The sequence below is a fragment of the Nipponia nippon genome, unplaced genomic scaffold (assembly GCF_047370975.1).
Source record: "Nipponia nippon isolate SJK-2023a ecotype South Korea unplaced genomic scaffold, ASM4737097v1 scaffold_5, whole genome shotgun sequence".
NCBI classification, from domain to species: domain Eukaryota; kingdom Metazoa; phylum Chordata; class Aves; order Pelecaniformes; family Threskiornithidae; genus Nipponia; species Nipponia nippon.
The window spans coordinates 28,332,492-28,349,407 of record NW_028262369.1 but is presented as its reverse complement, the minus strand read 5'-3'; the positions used below and the strand labels follow the sequence as shown (position 1 = coordinate 28,349,407).

General features: G+C 38.4%; 1 protein-coding gene across 6 annotated transcripts in view; it reads left to right on the top strand.

The window, feature by feature from the left end:
* Positions 1-16,916, top strand: part of ELAVL4 (ELAV like RNA binding protein 4) — an 84,657-nt gene that overhangs the window by 29,303 nt on the left and 38,438 nt on the right. For all 6 annotated transcript variants that reach the window (XM_087733069.1, XM_087733068.1, XM_009461275.2 and 3 more), the window contains exon 2: positions 11,403-11,643. In XM_087733069.1, the coding sequence (XP_087589195.1) occupies positions 11,403-11,643 (241 nt within the window). The remainder of the gene's footprint in view (positions 1-11,402; positions 11,644-16,916) is intronic.

The following is a 16,916-nucleotide window of genomic DNA, read 5'->3' as shown; positions in this document are numbered from 1 at the left end:
TGAGAGCAGCTGTTCAGGGAATTAATCTCTGCGCTTGATGCAGAGGGTCCTGAAAAATTCAGTGTGCAACTACAGTGGTGGTTGTGGCCGTTTTCAGTGTGACCGTTGATGGGAACTAACTCCGTGATCCAGCACAGTAGCATATTGTTCTTTAGACTGACTGGGCCAGGACAAAATTATCATTCTGTATTTCGTGTGCTCTGTGAGAGATTCCAGAGTGCACTTCAGAATTTGACATTGTGTTTGATAATTTATAGAGCACGGCTTATATTTAACTGTAGACACACTAATCCAGGGAAAGAGTAGTATATTTTTAGAATCCTTTTTTTATTGTCTGTGCTTGTCATTACCCAACTATGGAAAGAAGTGTTCACAAATGTAGATGCTCACTGGGGTAGAAATTGTTGAGTTTAATTTCTATCGTTAGTCTTTGCTATATGCAAAAATGAACGTTATTTGTGTGATGTTCTTTGTGGTTATCAAAAGCTTTGCAGCCATACGTAGCCATTGCGGCCGCTGCAGGAGCTGTGTTCTCCTCCAGCATTTTGACACCAATCTGGACCAGGACACCTAGGCTGAATGCCCCAGTGATCAGGGATGCCTAGGTAATCTATTACATTTAATAATGACACAATGTCCCTTCTGTCAGAGTTCTCCTTCTTTGAGGTGAAACACACAGATGGAGTGGATCTGGCTCTAAGTTTAGAGTGTACCTATGACTGCTGAGTATTGTAAGGGAAAGCTAGCCAATAGAAAGGACAGTAACCTGGTTATTTTGACTTTTTTAATACTCAAAGAAGCTGTTCTTATGTGTTTAGGCTGTTCAGACATTTCTGCCTAGTAATCTCTAATGCTGCTATTTTTCTGGTTGCCTATTGACATCTAAGCAAAATGTAATGTATGGGTTTTGAGTCAGGACAGCTGGGATGGCCTGGGTCCCACTCTCTCCACAAGCGCCTGTATCTGAGCAGGGGCCAAGGTCAGCAGGGCTCCTGTGGGGTGCATTAGCAGAACTGTGTTTTAACCAGGAGTATGTTATCCATGAGTTCTGCTCATTTTTAAGAGGAGTTTTGAAAGATTTTTAATTTCTTGGTATTGAGGGTATGTTTGTTTATTTGAATAAGAATCTAGTGAATTTGAATATCATTTCATTTGAAAATTTTAGGAGGCATCTTAGTAATTGGAATAAGAAGGGTGTTTGATTTGGCCTGTGGCATGTTTCCCTTCCTCAGTACAAAGATTAATAGAGTTTATGTCCAGGATAAACCATTAGGATCTGTTAGCCTGACCTGTGACAGATACATGCATGTGTATTTGGTATTTTGTCCTTTATTGATGAATAATATGTTATTAATCTATGGCAGTGGGTCTTTGAGCTTAGCATAGATGCTTTTACGCATGAGATTTGTTTGAATTTAAGTATTACCGAGATGTTTATCCCATGCAGTATGCTAAAACTTACTCTAATTTAAGCCATTGTGTAGATATTTCTTTTGTGAGACCATCGAAGTAAACAGCTGCCTCTGCATACTAGAAGGTAATTTCTGATCATTTTTCCACTAAAATTTCTCAAGTCTTCAGCTCTTATCTGTTCATGACCTTTAAGATAGTGATGGCCATATTACTTTGGGGTAATTCATTGTAACTTTGTCTACCATAGGTGTGTTACAGAAGGAAGAATGCCTATATTTTATTAAAAGATTATTTCCATAAGCAATATTAGTGTGGCACAGGGTTGTAGGCTTACAGGTGAATTGTAGAAAAGCTGTAAACTACTTTTTTACTAATCCAGTTTGGTTTTAAGAGAAATATGTTGTTACTTTGCAGTAAGCTAACATTTCTAATGATGGGGATAGGACTTAGCTGAACATCATAATTTCTATTTTGGGGTCTATCTGTTAGACCTGCAAGCAGCAGTATCCATAGAGATGTTGTTGCCAGCAGTCGAGATGTACACATGTTGATTAGTATCTCCTAATTGCATTTACCAATGTGTCTTCATTAAGGTCCTGTTGAGGACAGAGCCTTAAAATATCCTGGTTGTGGTGTGCATTTTGCTAAGCCACGCGTTCCTGCTGAATATAAGCCTGTCTTTGCATGAAAAATGCATGGGCAACACTTTCAGAAGAACAACTTATGGCTTAGGAGCTGAAATTCTATTCCAGTGAACATTTAATGAATCTTGAATTGCTTAGGGGCTTCTGAAAATTGTGGCTTTTGTTTCTAGAACTTCAGTAGAAATAACAGCGGTGGGGGGTTGGATGTTCCTAGGCTTCACGGAGAGCCTGCTCTGTCCTTGCTTTGCTTTGCCTTCTGGTAAGTAGATGTTTTTAGGCTTCACTGTGGCTTGTAATACAGCTTTTGCTGTCTAAACTCTCGGGTTGCAAATGATTCTAGATTATTTTCTCAAAGGGAAAACCAAAGTGGAATTGTGACAGGTCTACAGCAGCTGAAGACTTGCAGCTGTCTGCTTCTTACATGAACATGTACATACCCGTGGGAATCTGTGCGTCATACACAGTGCAACATACATATTCCCAGTTGGTAATATAATTCAGTTATAGATTAGTAATATATAACTCAGTAATATAGTCAGTAAACTAAACAAGTAGGTAGTGATTAGGAAACAAAACTCCGAGCTAAAAATAAAATTCAGAAAGTAACCGAAAATATAAAAAGACACTCTCAATTTCCTTTGCTTTCATTTCAGTGTATTTTTAGGCTGTATGTCCTTTAGACTGAGAATCTGTTTTAGATGTTGGTCTCTACCATGCTCTCTTATTATCTATTATCCAGGCTTTTGAGAAACCCTCTTCAATCTTTCAGGGTTTGCCTCGTATACTTAATGTTTTTGGAGGTGTTTCATTTTTTATTACCCTGCTAGCACAGATTTTAAATATGGTTTTTCGTTAGTCACTGTCTCTTTTTCAAGAGGGACAAGGCAATCACTGGGAGACCTCTTGCTTTTGTGGTATCTGCCTAATAAAATGCAGTCCATGGAGAAAAATGATGTTTTTATCAAATTTTGGCTTGGAGCATCAATCAAAGAAAGATCTCATCTTATTGTTGAGGTTGCTTGTTTGGTTTTTTGGTTTGGTTTTGTTTTGTGTTTGTTTTTTTTTTTCCAGACTCCGTTAGCCTTCATAAGCATCTTGAAAGAACAAGTAGTAGATCCAGACGAAAAGCCAGGAAGGAATAAGGAGCAATTCAGAATAATGAAATAAATAAAATAAAGCCCTTGTAAAATTTTAGGTACAGAGTTGCCTGGTATGAATTTGGCAGAAGTAGAAGGGTGATGTAAGAGGAAATAAATGTCCCTTCAGAAGACCAAGCCCAACTGCATTGCCTTTGCTTGGGTTTAAAAACTGTACAGACCTTTGAGTGGAGGTGGCTCGTGGACCCTGGGGACACGGGTGGGCAGGAGCCATCGATGGCCATGTCCTGGCACAGAAGTAGGACACCTCCCTGCCACTGGCCTTTGTTAAGGTCCGTGGCATGTGGGACACAAGGGGTTGTAAGGGTTTTTAACCTAATTGTGTAACCCATCTGATAGACCAGGGATGCATTCATTTTCCTCTCTGGGTGTTTTTGATGATGGCTTTCTCCAAAGCTGTATTCCAGAGTGGTGTTTGAATGCTGTGAAATCAAGGCTGTATTCTCCCATATCTTCATATGTAAATTATGTTTAATGGCAGAAATGATTACAAGCAAATTCTGGTAAAACCAGTCTAAATGAAGAAGGGGATAGCTGGCTGGCTTTCTAGAAGTCAGTTTGTCTTAGTGAAAAGGATGACCCTGATATAGGCGTAGTAGGAAACTTCTGTGACCTTCACCTATTATACTAGTTTTCCTCACTTAACGTTTCATTAGCACTGTTCAGCATGTTTGCTGTACACTTTCATAAGATGTTTGGAGAACACTGAAGAATAGAGCCAAACACCTCTGAGATTTCAAACGTGCATAGTTGCTCCATAGTCTTCAGAAGAGGTGAAGAAGCTGGAAACACCGATAGAACATGAAGCCGAGTAGAAGCTCATTAAGAGCCTCAAATACTGTGAGTTGAGGTAGTATATATGCTAGAGCTGTAACTATATTCTGCTTTTGGAAGAATGTTTTTGTCATTACAAATGTGCAGTGCATCACTTCTATTGTGCTTTCCAGAAATTGCTGTGTATGGAGTGCTTGTCCATGCCTCTACTCTCCAGTCCTGTGTGTTTCCTCTAGGCTTTGGGGAGTTCTGAGCTCTATGTATGCTAATTGTAGTTCCCCTCATCCAATTTCTTATCCTCAGAGTACCTGAAGGAAAAGTAAGAGACCATGTGAAGTGAGTGATAGGATGCCTTTGTTCCTATCTTGTGTGTGGTTATTGGGCGTGTAGTTTGAGTGGTTTCTTCTTCTGATACCCTAGTAGTTATTGACATTGAAATGGTTGTGACTTTGTCTCCTTTTTTCCCCACTGATGCCCTTTTGTCCTTGAAATCAAATGCAAAACTAGAGTCCATACTTCATGGGAACAGTAGACATTTATCTGAAACTCTCCCAAAAATGCAATTTGGTGCATCATTCTGCTGTTTTGGTTTTTGGAAAAGTCGTTAGGAGTGGTGACCTTATCACTGGGCTAGGTTTGAGGATATGGTGTTGTGTTATGGAGCTGTCACAGCTTACTGTGTAACTTCAGCAGTTTGCCTAGATACTTTCCTCTGGTTTGATTTTTCCCTTCTGTAAAACTTGGAATAAAAATAACAGGTTTTGCCTTTCTATTTTTCATCACTGTGTTGGTACAGCAGCAGTCCCTGCCCTTAGTACCCATTTGTACTGCATCTAGCACAACTTGGTGCTGGTATCAGTTATATCCTTCAGGCACTGCTGTGATAACAAGTAATACTGCCAATAAACTTTGCATTCATTTCACTGCAGATTGGGGACAATATTTTGTTTTAGCATATTCACGCAAAAGCCTATAATGGACTAGATCAGGATAAATTTAGCTATTAAAGAAAATAATTTTCTCCTTTATTTGAACTGGAGCTTGCCTCTTAAAATGAATGCATTTGTTGTCTTCTCCATTTGGATCATTTTTGTGCTCTGTACGATTATTGTGGCACCCATAAATGTGAACTTCCTGAAAATGTTTGAATGCCATTTCAACCTGAGTGCAGCGCATTCTGAAACAAAGATTTTGTAAGACGACTGCATCCCTGCCACAACAGCCAGAGTCTGCTAGTCTTCTGAGCCGAGACTTTCAGCTATATCTATATTTAATGTATTAAATACGATTTTTACTTGAAGGAGGGTAAAGATGGAGCATGTAAAAGTGCATATTAGTGGGGAGCATGTCAAAATAGGGAGGGTTAGATAATGATTTGTTTCTGGGATATTGGATTTGCCTCCAGGCAGATTTACTCAAAAGCTTCATTTTCCTCCTTTATTTCATGTTTATGATGTATGTATTAGGTAAATAATAGCAAAGTCTAGTTGTGCAGTACATAAGCTTTAATAAAAATGTAATTGACAGTGAAATTTGACAGTTGTGTTACAGAGAAGAAAATCTCTTCTGGAGCTGCACACAGAGCATCATCTACCTCTCCTAAGGTTACTATAGAAAGAAGCCCACATAATGGTACATGAGGTTCAGGTGCACTCTGGCTGGAGTTGTGGTTTTGAACCAATGAATACTTAAAATCACTTTTTTACCACTCCTACGGGAAGAAGACATCTGTCCTGAAGATTTTATGATCCAGTGCCTTATTCTGCAAAAACAGAGATGTGTTTAATCCCCCTGAAGTGAGTAGCAGTGGCCGCATCTGAAAGTGCAGTGGGGGCATGAAGCTGCCCGCCCAGGGCTGAGGGACCTGGTCTTGGGTGTATTTGTATGTTCCACTCCACACCTATGGACTGACCTTCTGGCTTTGGCATGGCTATTCACATACAGATCAGCAGATGGGAGGGCTGTGGATGGATCAGACAGGCAGGCCCTGTAAATTGGGCTTTTATCACCTGCAGAAAAGGTCTTGTAGGACAGAGGCCTGTGCTGTGCCGACTTCCATGCAAAAGAGCAGATATGCTTGGGAGTTAAAGCCTGTTTCTTATTATAGAAGGAAAACCTTTGTGAATCTACGTTTATTTTCTTTGAGAGGGTTTTGTTTGTTTCTCCTTTTGTCATCTTGTTCAAGAGTTGGCTATGGGACCTCTGCCATGGCACCATTTGTTTTCACTTAGAAAAGCAAACAACTTGCAATGCTAATTAAAGAGCTTTTTTAGATAAAGTAAGAGCTTTGCATTATTTATCTAAATTCTTTTTTATGGGAGAATGTTCTGAGTTTGTTCATTAATGAACACTTAGAAATAATATAAAATTAGACCTCATGAATTCTTCATGAGGTGTAATTTACCATGATCATTTTCCTTGGCATTTAGGTGCTGTGAACAGTGTTATTCATAGATAACTCTTTTGACTTCCGAGTCCTCAAAATGGATATGTCTGCGTGAATTCTCCAGTTTCTACTTTTTTTTTTCAGATTTTCATTTTAGGAAAAGATTTTGTGGTATGTTTAAAAACACTTTTCTTTAGTGCCTGTAAATAACACTTAAGATTCATAATTGCTACTGTTTTTCTATACATATCAAATTAATTTGTATTTATTGAGGAATATGGGCAGTGGAGTATATGTAATTCAGGTAACATGAATGGGTGCTAATTATTTGCTGAATACAAGCTCCTTTCAGTGTATGTATGCGACAGGCTTTCAGTTCAACATGCAGACCTTTTAGACTGAGCACAAATTTTGTAAATATAAAGCATGTATATTTACATTTATCGAGCCATTGGCTATTGTTTATGCATGCAATAGGGAGATAACTGTCTTCGTCTGTGGGTAGTTTTCTAAATGATTCATTAACAGTGCTTTGTAATGGTAGATGGATGTCACATACTTACTGTAATAACTGCAGATTAATGTCAGTTACTCTAGCTTGTTTAAGCATTGTAATAGCTGTGTTTATAGATACAGGTATTCTTTGCGTTGGAGCTAATATTTCAGCAGGAATAAATTGAAATTAATTGAATTAATTGTAAAAAAAAAAGACAGAAGTATTTCTGAAATATTATTTGTAATGTAGGAGTTGTTACAATGGATATTTGTTGCTGATATTTTGTAGGAGGGGTTATATCAAGCCTTTTGGTAAGTAGTGTTGAAAAACACTGGCAAGACTTACGCTGTCTTCCTGAGCAGCAAAGCATTTCTTTGTGAAATCTGTCAAACTAAAATACCTTGTATTTTACCATACTAAGAATAGTAGTACACCAAGAAGTCATTTTTAAAAGCAGCAGTCCAATGAAATACATCCAGAATTTGAAATACGGGTTGCCTTTAACTTACAAAATTGCAGTCTTTAAATTCTGTCACATTTTTTCAATGTTGTAAAGATAGAATATTCAAATTATTGGTGGTTAAATTATGTCTGTGAACAGTAACTGCAATTTATTCTTCAAAGAATAGTGTTATCCTGTATATAGAACATGGTGTTGGCAGTATTGTGAGTCTGGCAAGTTGGGGGGGGGGGGGGGGGGGGGAGGGAAAATGCTTCTTTATACCAGTAGCATGTGAATGTCATCACATATGACGTTTGCACTGTAATATTATTTCAAGACCAGTAGTAGCTGCCTAAATTGGGTCAGAGAAGGTCTACAAAACATAGAGATATAGAGATGTTGCTACTTTTAAATGGCATGTGGAGGTATAATACTAATTTTCAAGGAATGAGAATATAGTTAAAAAAAAAACCAACCACCAAACACAACATTGGGGTTAAGTCACTGTTGGATTTTTCACATTTATTTTGCCCATATCCAAATAAGCCCTTGATGAGTTAGACAGATTTACAGCCTCCTTTAGTATTTTTGTAGAATTGAATTACAGCCTGATACTTTCTTGTGTTAAAAAAAGTTATTACCAGTAATTAAAGCAATAATGAAAGTTAACTGTGCCCAGAAAACTAGAGTATCTATTTCAAAAACATTCATACTGTGAAACAGGTATTGAATTAAAAAAATCTAAATCTTAGTGTTGTGGATAAAAAAAAAAGTGGATGTCATGTTGAAATCTATTCTTTGAACAAATAACGTTACTCATATGTAATGTGCTGACTGACATGGGATCAAAAATTGCTTAATATTAAAAACAGACATCGACAATAAATGTCTCAGTGCATGCACATTGAACTCTTAACAGTGGATTTGAGCTTCAGACGGGGGGGGAGGACAATGTTTGGAAAGGAGAGTTAGGACTTACTGTTTGGTTGCCATTAATTTAACTGTGTGTGTACATCTAAAATATTATTCCTTTGTGCCCATAAGAACTTTGAATGCAAGCTCTGGTACATAACAGCTTTGCACAGAGATCACTGTAAATGGAGACTTAAAATTACGCAGTAAAAATTACATCTGAAATACTTTATCAGAAACATTTTTAATAATCCTTCAGTGTTTCTCTCTATCCGTTATCTCACTTTTTTATAAAGCAAATTGATTTTCAGTAACCTACAACTTTGCAATAATTTGAAGGGCAAATAAGTGCCTTGACTTTTCCTTTCTGCTATTGAAAAATCAGGGAAACCTAATTGGAGTTGAGTGAGAGTAACTAGGAGGAAAACCTGGCACCTGGTGCAACATTAATTTATGCCAAGATATTTTGATGAAGTAGTATATGAGGAAATCTACTTGTTCAAGAACAGATTTTTACAGAGCAGTTTACTCTTAATGTTCTGAATGTGTTAAATATCTGAGTTGAATTCTGTTTATTTGCTTGGTGTGGAAGGTAAGCGTGCTGAAAATGTAACTAAAAAGAGTTTGCAAAATGCATAAGTAGGACACCAGCTAGCTTTGAATTTTGTTTTCTTTCACAGATTTTAAAAGATCCAGGGTTACTGTTTATTGTGGGGAACTATAGATAGCTTTTGTCTGTTGCTAATAATAGATGATGTACCTTCCTCGGTGCATTGTGCTGAACTCCTGCTTCTGCTGTAACTGAAACCAGTGGTCTGGTATTCCTGTCTGCTTTAGAAGGGCAGGATCAGTCCCTAAAATTGCAGTTTACCTTGTGGGTTTTTTATGTTGGAAAGGATATGATAAGATGATTTAAATGCACATGGAGAGCTGCCGTTAACCATATCAGCTGCTTCACTTATTTTCTGACTATGTCTTATTGTCAGAACAGGAATTTTTCCTCCCAGTTTTAATCAAGTTGATGCAGATACAGCATATATGAGCACACTGTGCTCAGCTGAAGTATGTTAGCCTTGGGGTGCAAAACCCTGACCCCGCAGCAGGCTGTTAGCAAAGCTTAGAGTTGGCATCTGTCTGCTGTGGGGTCATGGAGGTACCGAGATCAAAGGATGATCTTTCAGCTAGAATCCCGAGCTAAACAGATTTAGCAGCATCTGAAGCATTGAGTAGTGTGTGTAAGTAAATACATATATGAAATTAGATTGAAAAAAGAAAGTATAGCTGATACTGGGTAAAAGGGAAAGTCTTGAAGGAAGAGTGTGTGGGGCTGGTACAGCCTGACAGAGGATGTCAGCAGTGCTTGGTGCCACATGGCTGGTAGAATTGGCAGGGGGATTCTGGTTTGGATGTGCAGCTTTCTTTCAAAAAGTTGTTATTTTTGTGGAGTTTGTTTTCAAAATGATTCTTCTGTGTGGTTTTAAAGGCCTTTGTTAAGCACAATGTGACAAGGCTTCTTTTTACTTAAAAATTGTTAAACCAAGTAGCTATTCCTGGGCTTGATAATAAAAAATAATGGTAATACAAAACTTAATTCCATTGATAAATGAGAGGGTTGTTTCCTAAATGAGGCATTAAACTAACACTGAAGCATTTCAGTAAAAAAAAAAAACAAAAAAAAAAAAACAGAATTGACCAGAACATAACCTATTTAGTCTGAGCCACCCTCCTGCAGTTAATTTTAGAATAGACACACCTTTTTTTTGGTGTGTCCCCCATCCTCCTGAATTACAGGCCTAATTTGTCCCAACATGTAACTCCCTGGATTTAAAAAAGAAAACAAATTAAGTCTTGAGTAATTATAATAATTACAGGATCAGATGAACACAAGGTTCAGAGTGTGTGGTGTCTTAGCCCTCAGTTCTCCCTGCATTTGTCCCTGGGCAGTGGAGTATCTTGCCTGGGGCAGCAGTTTGCATCATTGACTCTCCGAGTCTTTGATGGAGGGAGGCTGAGCCCACCTGAAGGATGCTCTTTGATAAGAAATACCAGTGAAGCTGCACATTGCAAACATCACAGTAGACAGCAAAAGCCATCATTTGCATTGCTTTAATGCATCCAGATTTGAGACTAAGATGATGTCCTTCCCTTGTCAGTACTGGTGACAGTGAAGATGGGCTGGAAGCCGTAGTGGAAGCAAATACCTATATAGAAAAGCCTTGAAGTACCCAGGTTTTTCTGCTTCCTTTGTCTGCCTGTGCAGTTTTTGTATGAAAACTTGCATTCTTCAGTCCTCAGGCTGCAGATAAACATGCAGGCAGCTTTACTCACGTGACTGGTGGCACTGATGACAATGGGGCTACTGTCCTGCATGCACTTTGCTAGACTGGGTTCTTGTTTGCCATTTTTTTGAAAGATCTATTGGAGTTTCTTCTGTGAAAATTGGAGTTTCATATTTCAAGATAGAAGCACTTGTTAAAATTCCAGCCTGCACCTGTGCCTGATAAGCTTTTCTCTGATTAAACCTTTTTGATTCCAGTAAATATCTGAAGACCTTTGTATCTCTGAAGATTGCAAATCCAGGGCTTTATTATTTAAAGGGGTGTCAGTTCATTAGTGAAAAATATAACAGGAGAATATAGGTCATCACTGGAACCAGTAAATGGTATGTCTTGGGACACTGAGTTTATTAATTGAAGGCAGTCCAGATGACAACGCTTTGCAGATTGACTGTGCCTGGTTAATGTTGTTGTCATTGCACTCTGTGATACAGTTATTAAATAGGTAAAATATTTTACCTTTTCATATAGAGCCATACACTTACTTCATCTGATTTAATGGAACTATAATTTTAATTATGATTATTACCTTAAATTATAATTAAATTTATGTGGTTTAAATTTACATTTGTGAAAATGGCTGCGTGATGAAAGCAGAAATCAGCTTTGCATTAACAAAAAAGAAGGTTTTTTTAGCTGCATCTTAGTATATGCTCACAGCCAAAGACTAGCATGACCTACTTTGCAACAATAACAGAGGAATCAAGCCGGGTTTTTTTTGTTGAAGTATCTAAATTGGCCATGAATGCTACCTACTCATTCGTTTGTAAGTATCTTTAAAAATAGCTATTGTATCTATGAAACTTAAGGGTTTTTTTCCCCCTTCTCTTATTTTGATGTAGATAATTAGCACCATGGAGCCTCAGGTGTCGAATGGCCCTACTTCCAATACAACCAATGGACCCTCCAGCAACAGTAGAAACTGCCCTTCGCCCATGCAGACAGGGGCTGCTACAGATGACAGCAAAACCAACCTCATAGTCAACTATTTACCCCAGAACATGACCCAGGAGGAGTTCAGGAGTCTCTTTGGGAGCATTGGTGAAATAGAATCCTGCAAGCTCGTGAGAGACAAAATTACAGGTAAGCACTTCATATTGTTGACTTTCCGTGCATCAAGGTCAGTTTACATTTGGGGTCAGCAAAACCTTGGTGCTTGTATTGCAAGTGCTTAGCACAGGAAATACTGCAAATACTGTGGTGAACTTCTTCAGATGGTAAACCTTTAGTTTCCAATGATGCACGGTGGATCTAGAACAACTATAGAAGCCCCTCGTCTTTCAGCCTCCGTACAGATGCGAGAGGAAGTGCGAACACTGCCAGTCTGCATGCGTGTAACACACTGTACGGCTTCTTGCAGCAGAACTCAATGATGGCATTACTTTCCTGATCGTTCTGGTTTTTACTTAACATTAACTTAAGTTGTAGGAGGGTAGTCTAAATGGCTTGAGCCAAGTTGACTGTTCCTGAGTCTATTTCTTTTGAACCTCACGATACCTTCATGAAATGTTTGCCTATTAACAACATTGTAAAGTCAAAATGGTTCTGCATGCCCATCACAGCTTATATACCATGGTGTTCTGGAACAGCAGTGGTCTGTAGTTGGGAGCCGCTGCTCTGGATTTCATTTGGACGTTTGTGGATATTAGTTAATAACCTCTGTTCCCTGAAAACACTGTAATTTACCATGATGCTTTTCTGCATGAAGCAACACCTCTTGGTAGGTGCCTTCAGAATAAGAAAAGCCTCCCATTATAGATATTGCCTCAAAGAGGAGAGATGTTTGCGCTATTATAAAGAAGGTGTGGATGGGTGCAGGTGTACCTAGCCTACGCTGTATCCTTGCTGCTGCTGCAGCCAGGATGTGAAAGAAGAAGGTGGGATGAACAATCAGCTTTTATAGCTTGGTTTATAGGTTAATTTTATAGGTTGTGTGTCTACTCACACCATAGGTGGGAAACAGCTGAAATTTCACTGCTGTTCAGTGTATCACCAGTGCTCTTGTGTTTAGCACAAAGCAGCAGCCTTGGTAAGGAAAGGGTTCCAGATGAGGAGCTGTCTCCTCTCTCGGATGCACTCCTGGCAACTTGGATGTGTGATCTGTGGAAAGAGGCACCATGTAAAGACGAGGAATTAAAATACAAATCTTCATACCTACTTCCATAACAGCCTGGCAGCCATTGTATTGGCAGCATTAGGATGATCTGCTTAGTGCTTTTAAACATGTAATGCTTCTTTTTTATTTACTTCCTGACATATAGCAATGTTCTGGTTGAACACAAGGCACATAACGAATGGCAGTAGCTGCAGGGCAGCTCAAGTCCTCATGCAAATAACTGAAGTCGTCTTCTTTTATAAGCATAGCTGGCCCAGTATCCCAGTGTGACATACCACCCCTGATATCTGCCACCAGACCAGTTCAGCTCCAGACTGTTTTTCTTTCAGTCTGAAAATAATCTGAGAAATTCAATTGGGGTTTACTTCAGTTATTTCAGACAGAAGTGAATACTTGACCTGCATCTGCAGGAGTCTAGTGTGACTAGCTTGAATTTTGATCATGGCAGGTCCTGTGTTTCATGAGCTTTTTTTGTTTCCCATATCCCTCAAATTCATCGAGATTTCCTTGCGGTACAGTTTCAAGACTTCAGAGATTCAATGTTTTCGTAAAGAATTGGCTGTCTTTGGACAGAGAGCCATTACTTCATCGGCTAGGAACAGTATTCTTTTTGTTTCATTCCATCTCTAGGCTTTTGTCTCTGTATTTGAAGATGTGAGAAATTTGCTCTACGATCGTCTGACATTCTTGGGTAGTCTTTCGCCTATGCTTTTTCTTTCTGTAAAAAGTGCCTAAATTTTTATGATCGGTAAAATATTTTAAAGGAACCATTCTTTAAAAGAAAAAAAACCACCTATGCAGATGCTTTGAGGACATCACCTCTAAGTGACTGAGGAGCCTACATGTTGTTTTATAAAGTGATACCGGTACAAAAGAACCAAATTCACAAAAAAAATTGTCCTCCAAAGTCTCTCTGCCATTTTTGAAAACAGAATTTAATCTACCAAGGTTTTCAGGCCTGTTATCAAGGCATTGTGCAACATTACTAGATTTTAGGATGCGTGCTCATTCCTCACATTGAGTTCTGAGTTAGTAAATCAAATGCAGTCCTCTGCCAGAAGCAGTCCATGTTTTTAAAGGTTCTTAGAACATTGAGAGTAACAAAATGGAAATGCACTGAGGTCATACCCAGCTCATCTTTCCAGATTGTCATGTAAGTGTGTTCTTCGTTAGGCTTTCTGGGTTTTTGTTTCTGGGAGGGGTCAAAGTATGCCAGTAGGCTGTTACAGGAATGACTGGCTTTTCTTCTCTGCTTTTTTCTTATTAAAAATCAACGTAGATTTTTTCACAGCAAAAACTCTATTACAGAAGAAACAGTACTTTCTTAAGCTCTTCTTGCTGAACTGGTGAAGGTCTGAAACAATTTAGGTTTTGACTGCTTTGGGATTTTTCATTGTTTCTGTTCAAAATTTGGTGTTTTTCATAAATCTCAGCTAAGTGTGTGCTGTTGTAGTATGCCTCTAAACAAATGTTGGAGCTCTTTCTGTTAAAAATAGGGGTTGTCTTCATAGACAGTAAGTTTGTCTCCTTCTTGCTAAGGTAAAATATGAAGTAAATCAAGGAAAGCCAGAATAAAAAGTTAGCTGAAGAGAGGTTGCTTCAAGAAAAAACAGAAAAGGTCATAAACCAAATCATCATCGTTAAATAGTTACCCTGGCAAAACCATATTAGAAAATCTCAAATGTATTTCTAAGGCTAAATAGAATTGAATTGGTTCATGTAAAAGATTCAATTTCCCCTGTCCTGTTAAGGAATTGCACAGATTTTGTGAAATACTGTTTAGGCTCCCAAAATAATTTTTTCAAGGAGTTCAAAGCTAAACAAAGTCTGTTAAACATACAAGATTGCTTTGAGAGAATTTAAGGTCTGAACTCTTTTATTAATTTTAAAATGGATTAAGCAATGTATGTCAGGAATAATCATCTGCTTCAAGCCTTTTTGCAGTCTTAGAACAGTAGTAGGGATTTTTAAGAAAATTGATTCGTGATGTTACCCCTCGCTTTGGAAAGACACATGTTTAAACAAGCATATTCCTTTACTAAAAAAAATATGCAAATTTGGTAGTACTCTGTACTGAGTTGAATAGGAATGACAGCTTCTAAGACAGCCTTTAATTTGGTATTCAAAACCAAAATTGTAAACTTCGGTTTTGTTTGGTAGTTTCTCAGAACAGGCAGGATATACAGTAGCATTTTTAAAAGATGCTAATGACTTGAAAGAGGAGATGGAAGTCAGGCATACATTTTAATTATGGGGGAGGGGTTGCAATAGAATTTTTTTTTTTTGCTGCAGAGATTTTTAAGGGAATGAGACAAGGAAAAACAGACTGAAGATAGTTGCCTTCATTTGGCAGGGGTGTTTAATAAAAGCAGAACTTGTGGTTGTAAAGTGTGCTTATTAAATTCTTCATTTACACTACCTAATTAATTCTAGCATTTTAAATTAACAGTGAAACTGGTCCCTGCTGTACCATTTCATAGCTACAGCATATTTCGTCCAACAACCCAGTTGTTCAGGTTTAATCAGCTGCTCTCAAAAAAATTAGAAGGAACTTGAGTTTAAAAAAAACTAAATGGCATAAACATTTTAGAGCAGCATTAGATGAAGGGAGGTGACTTCATGGAGGAAGACTGCGGCTTCAGATGGATGTGAGGCTCGGTGCTTAGAAGCAATGCTAAGCTATGTAGTGTTGTAGATGCTCTTTATTTCTTATTTTGTCCAAAGAAAGGCAGTGATAAATATATTCCTGACTTGGGGAAGGAGAGGGCTTGAATTCATCAGAAAATTTTGAGAGAAGAGATGCTGAACTTGTTTTGTTCCATGTTTGAAAACAAAAGATCCAGTCAGCATCGTGTCCGTCAGACACTGTAACTGCTGCTGGCCAAGTGAGTTGTCCTTGTTGACATAGTCTGTATGTGGGAGAAGGGGGGATGTTTGTTACTAATTTTTTAATTGATTTGGTGGCCTTATCTGAGCTTTTAAGGATTATATTTTTGTTTCTCCGTAATCTACACAGGAATTTACATCTGAGTCTTCAAATAATTGGTATCTAAAAATCTTTGGATCTCAAATAATCTTTCATATCTTAAAATGATCCAGGCACACTAAAAGCAGAATATTTACTGATACAGGATTTCTGTGCATCGCTTAACTTATGACAGTGTGCGTATTCCTGCTGTGTGGTACAATTTGATGTTCTTTGCATGCATAATCAGGGACGTCATTGCTCCTCTGCCCAAAACATAACTCTGTTTTTAAATCGTTCCTTTTGAATTTGCAATTCCTTTAAGATTAGGCACAAAGATTTACACATTTTGTTTTAACTTCAGGTATTTGTAATAGGACTGATGCAGACTTCGATTAAAACTGCAGTTCAGAAGTAACTGTGGCATTTTAAGTGTAATGTAAATATTGATGATCCCAGTGAAAACCCAGGACAGGCAAGCTATTGACTCAAAGCAGTAGCATCTGTGTTGTCACATGTTAGGAGAGAGAGAAATAGTAACTGTTTTACCTATAGTCCTCTCTAGAAGTTATGGGTTGTCCATTCCTCACTCTTTGGATATTCAACCATGTGATCCAAGAACCAACACCGAACAAAATGGCAGAGTCAGAAATAATGCACCATTATGAGAGAGTACAGGAAAATATCTTCCATGTGAAGAGTGTTCAATGCTCATTTCTCAATAGAAACCAGTAAATTCTAACCTGGTGTGAGGATGCTCTCTGCCTGTGCGAGCCAACATGAACTCCCCCTGGTCCAGAAGTACGTCTATGCTACATTAAGTTGGTATCGTCTGCTCTCTATAAAAACTATTTTTTCCTGTCTCCCTGTATAACGAGCAGCTTACCAACACATACAGAAAAGGTGCCGCTGTAAAAAGCGAAGACCCAGATTTTATTTAACCAAGTGTGTTCAGTGAATGATAGCACTGAACTGTTGTTTGTCTGGAATGTGCTGTTCAGAGATTGCATGCTTGGAGTTTCCTGAAATTTGGGACCTAATTAAGCAGCCTTAATTTTAGCATCTGGAATTGGTAATGGTTTTGAAAGCAGTGGCTGGAGGAGGTCTGTATCCTCAGGAGCAGAAACCATTAATTGCACACTGTGGCGGTTACCCTAGGAGGCAGGAGGGAAGGAAGCCAGGTATGATCACGTTCCCCAACAGTACGGCTCTCCAGGAGGGAAGCTCTTGAATCTGATGGCAAGTGTACAGTAGCAGGAAAACACTACTTATGCT